Raw genomic sequence first — 11,546 nt, 5'->3', positions numbered from 1 at the left:
TAGAGTAGGTCTAGACCACACTCTATAATTTACAAAGCCCCAACAATTACAGTAATTCCCTCAAGAGCAAGCAGTGCGACAGTGGCGAGGAAAAACTCCCTCTTGGGAAGAAACCTGGGACAGACCCAGGCTCTTGGTAGGCGGTGTCTGACGGTGCCGGTTGGGGATGTGATGAACAGTGGCAGTAATAGTCACATTAATAATGGAACAGTGACTTCAAATGGTAGTCGTAGTAGTTCATGTCACATCAGGGCGCTGCAGGGCGTTACAGGATGTAGCGTGGCCCAGCAGAGCATGGATGGACGTAGCAGGAAGCAGCAGGGCTCAGCGGGACGCAGCGTGACACTGCAGGGCACCGCAGAGCTTAGCAGGGAGTGCAGCAGGACCACGGCGAGAGATGCCACCAAGATCTTGGTGGCAACGTTCTCCAAGGAAATACGCTGGGTGAAAAAACATATGGACACAGCTGGGATTAATAACAAGCATTTCTGGGACGGGATGCACACAAATGGTAATAGAAAGGGAGAGGAGAGAGCAGCTCAGTGTGTCAAAGGAAGGAAGTCCCCCGGCAGTCTAGAACTATGACAGCGTAACTAAGAGAGACAGGTCAAAAGGAGAGGTTGGTTTGTTGGTATTGTGTGTCTTGTGTATGAATAAGGTAATTTTCTCTTTTGAAACACGAACTCCTGCAACAAAGCGAGATAGATAGAGGAGGGGTGTATTGCAGAAAATGCAAAAGAGACAGACACAAAGGAGAGAAAGACATTACAAGGTGACAGCTGATGTCAGGTTTTCTGTGACTGTCGCTTCTGTGTCTGTAGTGTGTGTGTGTGTGTGTGTGTGTGTGTGTGTGTGTTATATATCAGACCGGTATCTTGACTTACAGGCAATTGAATCTGTTTTCTTTCACCAAATTCAATTTTTTTAATTTATATTCAAACTGTATCTTAAAAACAGTAAATGTTATTACACTCAGCCTTAAACTGAGTGTATAATGACAGCTGTACTCAGTGGCCCCTCGGTAACTCTATACATATCACTCACACACACACACACACACACAGACACACACACTCTGCCTGTACTTCCTAATTTCTTCTTTCTTCCTCGAATGCTCAGGTTTGCCCTGCAATGTTGCAGAACAGCCTCTCCTTTGGCAGACTGACCTGTAATTGCACTCTTGATTTGTGTGGATCTGTGTGTGTTTGTGTGTGTGTGTGTGTGTGTGTGTGTGTGTGTGTGTGTGTGTGTGTGTGTGTGTGTGTGTGTGTGTGTGTGTGTGTGTGTGTGAGTTTGGACTCCGGGTCTGTCCGGCCCATCACCTTGAGCGGTCATGCAGTGTTGAAGGTGAGGTGGAATTAGGAGGCTTTACACAGGAAGATAGGAAAATAACGAGATTCTCACCATCCCTGTCTCACACACACACACACACAAACAAGCACACACTCATTATCACACACATACAAGCATCCTCATAGTTTAAGAAACTCTCTGTCTCAACACACACACACACACACACACACACACACACACACACACACACACACACACACACACACACACACACACACACACACAGCAAGCTTCTCGTGTGTAAGGAGAGTTACATAAATCCAGAAGACTACACTTGGACATGGAAAAAATATTTCCTGAAGTCATGCATCAAAAAGTCATTTTTGTTAATAGTGTCCTGAGCTGAGAGTGCAGTTTGGCCAGGAAAAGCAGCGAGAGATGGAGTCTTATGGAGGTTGGCAATGGACAGACGGACTGGTATGTGTCTACACTGTTTGTGTGTGTGCGTGTGTGTGCGTGTGTTTTGTGTCCTAGGACGGGTGAGTAGGCTGAGCATCAAGGCGGAGTTTGGACAATTAAAAGAATTCCTGACTGCATTCTTTCTCCCATGAAAAACTCCCATACACACCAAGGTTATCATCCTCTCTCTCTCTCTCCGTGGTTTTCCCGCTCTCACAAGTTCACACTCTTCTCTTGGCCAATTAAATCAGACTATTTCATGATCTGTCTCTCTGTCTCACACTCTCTCTGTTTAGTTTGTTTGAGTGTAAAGTAAGGTAAAGTAATTTGGACTACCTCTACTCTCTTTGACAGAGAGAGAGAGAAAGATAGTAGACGTGACATGCAATATCCCCTAATCCTTTCCCCTGTGTGTGTGTGTGTGTGTGTGTGTGTGTGTGTGTGTGTGTGAGTGTGTGAATCCTCTTACTATGACAGCACCACACACAGTGACGCTCATTACCTTCTAGCTGCTTACTTCTCTTGGTGTGTGTGTGTAGTATTCCTCAGTAAATGTTAGCTCATATGCATATTTCTTTAGTGTGTGTGTGTGTGTGTGTGTGTGTGTGTGTGTGTGTGTGTATGTGTGTGTGTGCGCACTGCAGGTATGCAAGAACCAGCAGGGGATTTCAGAGCCGTCCACAGTAAATGACTAAGGTGACTTCATCTTTAAAACACACGCTCACTACACCTCTCAAACGGCTGCATTGCAATATTCACTGCAGTATGAATTTTCAACACTGGCTGATCATCTTTGAGGCATGCAGAGTTCTGTGTATTTGTCTAATTCACACAACTCCTGCATTCAATGTATCTTGGCTGTAAGCTGTAACATCTTGTCTCACTACAAGACTTAAAGCGTGTTGACACTTACGGAAATGAATTGAGCTGAGCAGAAGGGGATGTGTTACCAATCCCATCTGTCATCTTCCTAAGGGTAACGCGTGGTTCATAGGCCACCAAATAGTTTCAAGCAGGCAATTTGAATGCATTAAATTCTATGATAGCAGCGATAACAAAGGCAAATTTTGAGTATGATCTATAATATGAAACTAATTAAAGCGTTTTTTTAAAGTGCTATCAATTGACAATTTTACAGATATATTAATTTAGTCCGTATTTTTTTGAACACATTGAGAAAAATCAACGGATATCCAAGGCAGTTCTTCAGTTTCTTCAGTACACATGACATGACTGTATGTAAAAATCGAGTTCAAACTGTGACCTGGGGAGGGCAGTATTACCCTTAGCAGCGTCTACACTGCCGGAATTCTACAAAAAGAAGAGGAAGAAAATTCGCAGCGGCACATCTTAATGACGTAGGCTATGCTATTGTTTGGTGAAAGCTGAGACGGGTTAGCATTTTTGGTGGAACTGGTTATCCCAAAAATCTATTTAGTATTGTATTGTATTACTTCTTTGTAATGAACAAAAACAAGGCCAGTGGCGTGTCGTGGGTGAAACCAGCGGAACCGTCCTTTCTGAAGAAGTTTAAAGAAGATGTTGGTTATAAAGAAGGACCGACTGTCGATACTAAGGTAACGTTTAGCGTTACGTGGTTTGGCTAACGTTATTTTATTTTAGTTAACGTTGGTTTTGTAACGTTACGTTACTTAAAGTTAAGCTAGCAGCACAGAACCCGAATAACGTTAGCCCATTTGAGTGACATGTTAGCGCTAGCTATCTCTTTTACCAGCTTTATGTTGTATTGGGTTGAAGTAACGTACAGTGTGCTGATTAATTACTATTACTGTTCATTAAAACACAACCTGCGTATTGGACCCCGACCCGTTCATTGAAACCACGCAACACCGCTTTCCTTCACCTAACGTTAATCTCATTCATGTTCATCCAGCGCATTGGTATTATATCGATATCGTGATATGAGGCTAGATATCTTCTTAGATTTTGGATATCGTAATATGACATAAGTGTTGTCTTTTCCTGGTTTTAAAGGCTGCATTACAGTAAAGTGATGTCATTTTCTGAACTTACCAGACTGTTGTAACTGTTCTATTATTTGCCTTTACCCACTTAGTCATTATATCCACATTACTGATGATTATTTATCAAAGATCTCATTGTGTAAATATTTAGTGAAAGCAGCAATAGTCAACACTACAATATCGTTGCGGTATCGATATCAAGGTATTTGGTCAAAAATATCGTGATATTTGATTTTCTCCATATCACCCAGCCCTATAGTGGGTACACTGTACTTTATATTGGCCTATATATATATATATATGGGCCAGAATCTGCCTTTGGGGAAGGGGGGGTTTATCATAGTGGGGGGTCTGGGTGTCCTCCCCCAGGGAAGTTTTGAGCGTCAGCAACTTCATTTTTGTTGCATTTGGATATGCTTTAATGCACCAATTTACGGTGGAAATACCTTTTTTATTTAGCCTATGCGAAGAAAAAGAACACAGATGACAATTCAAAGTATATCAAAAATATAATGGAAAGTATGTTGTTGCGTGTCATTGGGCATTTTGAAGTGGGTATGTGGGAATCCTGGAGCTTTCTTAGTGGGTATGCTGCGTATACCTGCGTATCACGTAGACTACACCACTGAGCGTAGTGAATGAACCATTTTTAAACTGGGTCATTTCTCTCATTGGATGGGTTTCTGGTAAATAAAACCTTTTTTGTCTGTGTTTCATATTCCTCTCTCAGCGCCAGGTGATGCCAACCCTCGACGACGACGGGAGCGATCGAGAGGATGAGTTACCCCAAGTTGTGGTTCTAAAAGAAGGACACCTGACCGCAGAGGACGTAAAGAAGATCAAGGACGAACTGCATACTGGTGACGGCGCAGAGAAAGGCATGAACTATCTTTTATATGTCAAGAGGGTCTCTTTGTTTTACTAGACATGCAGAATGGTTCTCTCCAGCTAAATGTTCGATTTAGCCTACACAGGGTGGATGAGATCATTTTTACAAACATTTTAATTATGTGTTTTGTCAAGGCAACTGTCAGCATCTAAAATGAGAACCACTGCCTTTGCGCAAACTGTGTGAAAAGTGTGTTTTGATGAATCGTACACATCCATCTCGTCCACAGACGATGAACCTCCTCCCGATGGTAAAATCCTGTTCAAGAAACCAGCCAAGCGCTCCTCCTCCGATAAATTCCAGGGCATCACTGCCAGCTCCAGCAAAAAGAAGAAGAGCGATGGAGGAGAGGAGGAGTCAGAAGAGAGAAAATCTGGAAAGAAAGTAAAAAATAATAGCCTTCTGTCATTTGGAGGGGATGAGGAGGAAGAGGAGGACTAAATGTTACTGGTGAAATGTAAGTCTGTACTTAACCCCCTGTGACAACAAGGAATCAAAGTGACATTTGAATAATGGTCAAATGTTTCAAAATATCGACAAATAGAAACAGAGGTAAAATGAACAGACATTGTACTCAAAATATACTGTCTGGAGTTCATCAACATGTTGCAGCCTGTCCATTCTGTAGTTCTTTTTTAAGGACAGTGCCAGTATTTTTGAATGTCTGAGCCAAATAATCTATGCTTTGTAATACTGACAACTCAAAAATTTAGTACACTGTACAAATCAACTTGCCAATATTCAATTTAACAAAATCCATCAGAATGAATATCTTGATTACCCTGTTTTTGTTTCTTCAAAGTTCTATTATCACTGTATGTACAGGGATGATTCCCAACTGTTTTCGTTGGGAATCGAAATCGAAATCTAGCAGTCGGTACCGATTCCATCAAAAGTACACGATGCTCGTTACCACGGTGTGGAAAAAACAAAAAAGGACAATAATACTTAAACAGTTGCATAATAAAAACCAATTACAAAATAGATATACAATTCATATTTTAACAGTCGAACATTATAAAAGAACAACAGTAGTGGCATGTAGGGGTGTTGAAATGAATCACTGCATCGCGACGCAGACCTAGACAGTTCTGCATCGATGCAGTGACAGACCATTATCGATTATTATTATTATTATTATTATTATTATCGACCTACTTGTTGATCTTCCAGTCGCTGCTTTTTTTTTGTTTTTGTCTGTCGGCTGTGTTTAAACTCCGCAATATTCAGGGAGTGTCTTTTTTAAGAGTAGATACAATAAAAGGGGGACATATATATCTGACTGCCTGAATTTGTTGATGAAAACCATGTGTAGAAATATATATTAATATGGCGGAGGTGACGCATCGACTGTCTGACAGAACCCCGTTTGGGACTCTGAATGAAACAAAGTTTAGAGAAGATGCTGTGCGCTAGCCTCGTGAGAGCGTCCTGATCTCCAGTTTTCTACTCGCAGATCAGTCTGGCATCTTGAGATAGAGGAAATTTGGAGCCGTTCGCCAAACGACCGACCAATCAGCGTTGGTTTTGAGGCGGGTTTAGGTGTGACGCAACGAGAAGCGACTGTTCAGTCTAAACAACGTGGCAGCTTCCACGGATGAGATGAGCGTAGCTATCGCGCAAGTTTTATCCGAATTAGAAAGTATTCCTTCATTGAAAGAAGAGCAAAAAAACAGCACTGGAGGCTTTTCTCGGAGGAAAAGATGTTTTTTGCTCTTCTCCCGACTGGTTTTGGCAAGAGTATGATCTGATTGGTTGATTTGGCCTGTCTATCACCAACATAGGTGGTGATAGACAGATGGTTTATCCAATCAGCTAAACAGTATTTTCGCCCCTTCCCAAAAGTTCTCCAACGGAAAGTTCCCAGATGGATATGCCGAGCGAATGCGAAGCGATCCATCTGGCCGAGTCAGCTCAGCTGTGCGCTGCTCTTCATCTGTGATTTAAAAAAAAAAATAAACTAATAAACTATGGCTGAAATACTTGGGGCATGGAAACAGTGTGACACGTCTGGCGCGGCATGCCCACAGTAGACCATTATAATCAACTGAAGCTGCTCCATTGACCACAGAAGCCAGGCGCTTCTGCTCATCTTAATTTATTTTTTACAGACACCGCAGACGCAGAGCTACCGGTCAGGGGAAAGACACAACATCGCAGTCTAAACTTTTTACAAGTCAAAATAACCGGAGCATTCTGAGCAGCTAAGACAATGCGAACGAGTTTACTCAAATGTTGGTAGATAGATACTAGGCTTGGGCCGGTGAAACAATTTTTAACCGATTTTGATATCAAGCCAAAAACCGGACTGGTATACCGAATTACCACTACTTGTAGGTGTCATACTTGTCTCAGCCACTGCCGGGTGAGACTGATTAGAGGTGCCCATAATGAGATTTTAGCAGCTCCAGTTCACATGCTACGCAAAAGCTACTGAAATGTGATCTCCGCATTGCGCCACTTGGCAGTAAAGTGCTGCCAGCCAGTCCAACGCGGTCTCACGGCAGTTCGTGTTATGTCGACGTTATTCTTAATCTATTGATACGTGTTCACGGAGGCGTTTTTCTCGTTTTTTACGTGTAAATGTCACGTTATTTTCTCAGGGAAAGGACGCCGGGAGGCGGCCAAAAAGGAAGCTCCATAAGCCGGGAGGCGGCCCGCTGGGGACGCGCCACAATAATGGGTTGGCGGAGGTTGGGTTTAGGAAAAACCTTACGGGGAAAGGGCGCCTTAAACGCCGGGCGACGCGCCACAGTAACACGCGGGACAAAACGCCATACGCAGGGACACCATCCCCGGGAAACAAAGCGCCACACACAGGACGCCATCCCCGCTCGCCCGGGTGAAAGTCCGGGCGAGTCCATCCGCCACCCCGACCAACCTCCCTACGCAAATTTTCGGCTTTTTATATTACTCCCTACCATTTTCGTGCTGTGGCCACAAAATATGCTTCCCATTGAAATACATTACTTCACATTTTCGTGTTGTCCGACACGTAAAAACTGACAAAAACGTCTCCGTGAACACGTATCAATGGATTAAAATAACGTTGACATAACACGAGCTGCCGTGAGACCGGGCTGGCCAGTCAGACTAGCAGCTCAGTCAGTTTGTTTATAAACAAAGATAACGTGTTAATCACATTTTCATATTTAGGGGGTGACCCCAAATAGCCAATTGCCAATCTCACAGTCGAATCTTCGCAGAGGCGTTATGAAATGAGGATCATGCCTTTTTGGCTATTTGGGGGTGCTCAATGTCGGATTTTACATCTAACTACCCGTTTTCTCCCAGTTAGTTAATATACAGCATATTAAGATATAAATATCAACATATAATGCAGTAAATAAAAGTGTGCAAAGAAAGAAGCTATTAATAAATCTTTTTAAAGTGTGTGTGTGTGTGTGAATAAATCCGACTGCCCCATAACCGATTTAAGTCCAACTTTCCATGATCCGTGATGGATGGAGGAGCATCTCGGCGGCAGGGATTTAAACCTTTTTTAACTGAAAATGTCAGAGGAAAGAAAATTTAAAATGTGGGTGCACTTTGAAATAGTAAAAGATGATCCAACGTAAGATGCCGAGTTGCGTGCCACCGGCCGATATACGGGAGCACAGCTGCGATCCAGCGCGCAGCCCACGACATGATCCGTCCGTCCCAGTGATCGCCAAATCCTGCACACCAGACCGGCAACAAGGCAATGTTTGCGTTGGTGGCAGAGTAAACATGACAATAGGATTGTAAAAGAAGTATAGAGCACGCGCTGCAGGACAGCAGACTTTTGCTCTGTGCGCTCCGCTTCTCGTCACCGGGGGGGCGCGTGTCATCAGCTGACTGCTTGAGTGACACGCGAGCGCTCCATAAACTCTTTCAATTCATCTTCTACACCCCTGCGACACTTACACAATAAGAAGCTGCTCTTTTTTTTTTTAGGGTGTCGAAATTAATTATTTTTTGACGATGCATCGCGAAGCGTACGATTCTGCATCGAAGCAGTGACAGACCATAATCCATTATTAATAGCCTACTGCTGTTGCTTGTTGATTTTCCTTTCGCGGCTTATTTTTGGCTTGACGGCTGTCTGACTGACGTCATTCGTCGCATACGTGCTAAACACGGCGGAGGGCCAAATGCAAGAGCGAGGCGTTATCGCTGACTAACCAACAGAATAGACCACAAACATTGTTTAAAGTGCTCATATTATGCTGTTTGGCTTTTTCCCTTTCCTTTATTGTGTTATATATCTTTTTGTGTGCATGTAATAGGTTTACAAAGTGAAAAAGTCCAGCCCAAAGGGACTTACCATCTCCAACAGAAACTGCTCCAAACAGCTCTGTTGTAGTCCAGCCTTTACTTCAGAGACAAACGTGCGTCACTTTGTAACACACGTTATAATGCTCGCCTAGCTGTTAGCGTGCCATGCCCTCATAGTCTGCTTCTGACTGGCTAGTAGTCCTTACCTAGCTACTGAGCATGTGCGACTCCCAACAAAGATGGAACGGAAGTGAGATGCCTCACTCTGTAGCTGAAACAGAGAGCTCAACACACAGGGTGAAAAGAGGAGCTACAGCAATGTGCAGTACAAGAAAAATATTTTTTTGGAAAATTAAACCATGTAAACCTATTCTGGTACAACCTCCTAAACACAATTATGAACCTGAAAATGAGCATAATATGGGCACTTTAAAAATGTTGGCGCAGCAAAGCCAAGGGATTAAAAAGAAAAGGATAGCAGAGACATTGTACTTCCGAAAAACATACCAACTATGTAACGTTTAGACTTTTTTCAAAAGTCGGCTCGCAAGCAAGGAGCCTGGCGACGGCGGGGAATATGAATAACGTAAACGTTACTAGCGGAGAGGACAGTAAGCGAACAGCCACTAACTTACTAGTTCAGCTGTCCCACCTCGACGACTTTAACCAGCCTAGCATCATCCAGGACCTGAGCATCAGCGTGACACGGCAGAGAGCCACAGCCCTGCGACAGCCACCTGTTCAACTGACCCACCTCCGTCTCCACTTCAGCCCATAGATGTCTTATCGTCAGCCCGACACATCACGGCAGAGACCACGGTACTTGTTTAGCAGCCCCACAATTTATCTGTTACTGTTTATCGCATTATCTGTTTCAACCATACTTTTAGCTGACTGTTATAACCATTTATTCATTACAGTATGTTAAAGCTGATATTTACAACTGTTTATTCCTCAGATAGAAGTTCATCTCAAATATAACACTGTAGCCTACTCTGTGCACAACACGCTATATTCACTGACTGTGGGAAATGGTAACGTTAGGTCCACGAGTACCGATAATTACGCTAACGTTACACTATGAGCTATACCGGTCCCTGCAAATCAAAAAAGGATGATATGACGTGCCGTCGTGTATGATAGGAGATATTTAAAGGTGTTAATGTGCCTCAGGTTGTGATGGTAGACTGTAGACTGTCTTTGTAGGAATCCTGTAAGATCGATGAAATCTCCTGCAAACGATTTGAAAAAAAAATCAAATTTTCAATATTTTCCCAGATACTGCAATTGCAATATGTTTCATTATATAAGAATTATCATTTTTGCAACTTTATTCTCATTTTCATTTAAAAATCTAGTATGTCTGCTGTGTTCAGACTGTTATATTAAGGAAGTGTCCTTTTTAAGAGCAGATACAATAAAAAAGGGGAGTTCATATACATCGGACTGCTTGAATTTGATGATGAAAACCATGTGCAGTAATATATAATGATGATAGGTGACGCATCGCGATGCATCGGGATATCGGATCGTTGACAGGATAATCGTAATCCAGTCGTGAGACCAGTGAAAATTCACAGCCCCACCTTTTTATGTCTGTGTCATAATCGGTTGCATGTTTTCATGCAAAAGGAGCTCTACACACAACCTTATCGCAGCCCCTCCCGATTCGACGATCAGTCAAAACCTGACTAATCTGATTTGACTATGTACGTTCTTAGTCGGGGACACCCCTAGTCCTATCGCTTACCAAGGCAAGCTACTTGGAAAGCGTAGAGAGCTAAGCTACTAGTTCCTCCACATTAAGTGAAGCTATTAGGTTACACTGAAGCTAACGTAGTATACGATTCTGTCCTCCAAAAATATTGGTAGGGACATGTCCCTACAGTCCATATGCAAACCTACGCCCTTGATTCTGGATCAACTGGAGAGTCTTAAGTGACTTATTGGGGCAGCCGGATGATAAAAAAATTGCAATAATTCAGTATAAAATGCATGGCTGATTTTCTGCATCTTTTTAAGAGCCAGATTTTTTGCAATGTTATGCAGGTGAAAAAAGGCGGTCCTTTTAAGTTTGTTTTATGTGGGAGTAAGCTAAAGGACATATCGTGAACAAAGTAACTCTTAAGATTCCTTAAAGGAGCATAGGTAATACTGACATTCAGTGTTTAAAATGGTTACTGTAGTCCAAGTCGTCTGCCCGCGGCCCCTTCTGCCCAGACTCAAAGCTAACGCGGATTGCCAGATTTAGAAGACTTAACCCAACATCCCACAATGTCAATGTTAGCTTAGTCTGGGTCAACGGAAGTACATTTCCCGGATAATTGCCTGAATTGCAGGATGTCCATCGTCTTCCGCTCTCTGCGTGTTGCCGTTCTCAAACTCTTGTTTGAGCTAGCAAGCTAAACGCTGAAAATGGCGAGTTTTGAGGAAAATTTGGATCGTGCAATAAGAGTGGCCTGCTTGGTTCTCTCGGGCAATGATTGTAAAGATATACCCAGATTATGTTTATGTCATTTACTATCTAACTGGGACGATTTGGGGCCGACTGGTGGGAATTTCTATGGACGAAACTACACACTGAGATACACTTCTACAATTACGTTTATTGATTTATCCAGCTAATTTAAATAGCTCACATTACTGTATTTTGTGAACAGTTA

The 11,546-nt window shown here is 42.8% G+C and overlaps 1 protein-coding gene across 1 annotated transcript; it reads left to right on the top strand.

Moving 5' to 3' along the window:
- Positions 1–3,094: 3,094 nt before the first annotated feature.
- On the top strand, positions 3,095–5,901 carry kiaa1143 (KIAA1143 ortholog). Its single transcript, XM_039806297.1, has 3 exons — positions 3,095–3,329; positions 4,468–4,615; positions 4,856–5,901. The coding sequence occupies exons 1-3, from the start codon at positions 3,216–3,218 to the stop codon at positions 5,065–5,067; spliced, it is 474 nt and encodes a 157-aa protein (XP_039662231.1). The 5' UTR covers positions 3,095–3,215; the 3' UTR covers positions 5,068–5,901.
- The last annotated feature ends 5,645 nt before the right edge of the window (positions 5,902–11,546 follow it).

Source organism: Perca fluviatilis, chromosome 7 (assembly GCF_010015445.1).
Source record: "Perca fluviatilis chromosome 7, GENO_Pfluv_1.0, whole genome shotgun sequence".
In the NCBI taxonomy this organism is placed as follows: Eukaryota; Metazoa; Chordata; class Actinopteri; order Perciformes; family Percidae; genus Perca; species Perca fluviatilis.
This window is presented reverse-complemented; position numbering and strand designations above follow the sequence as displayed.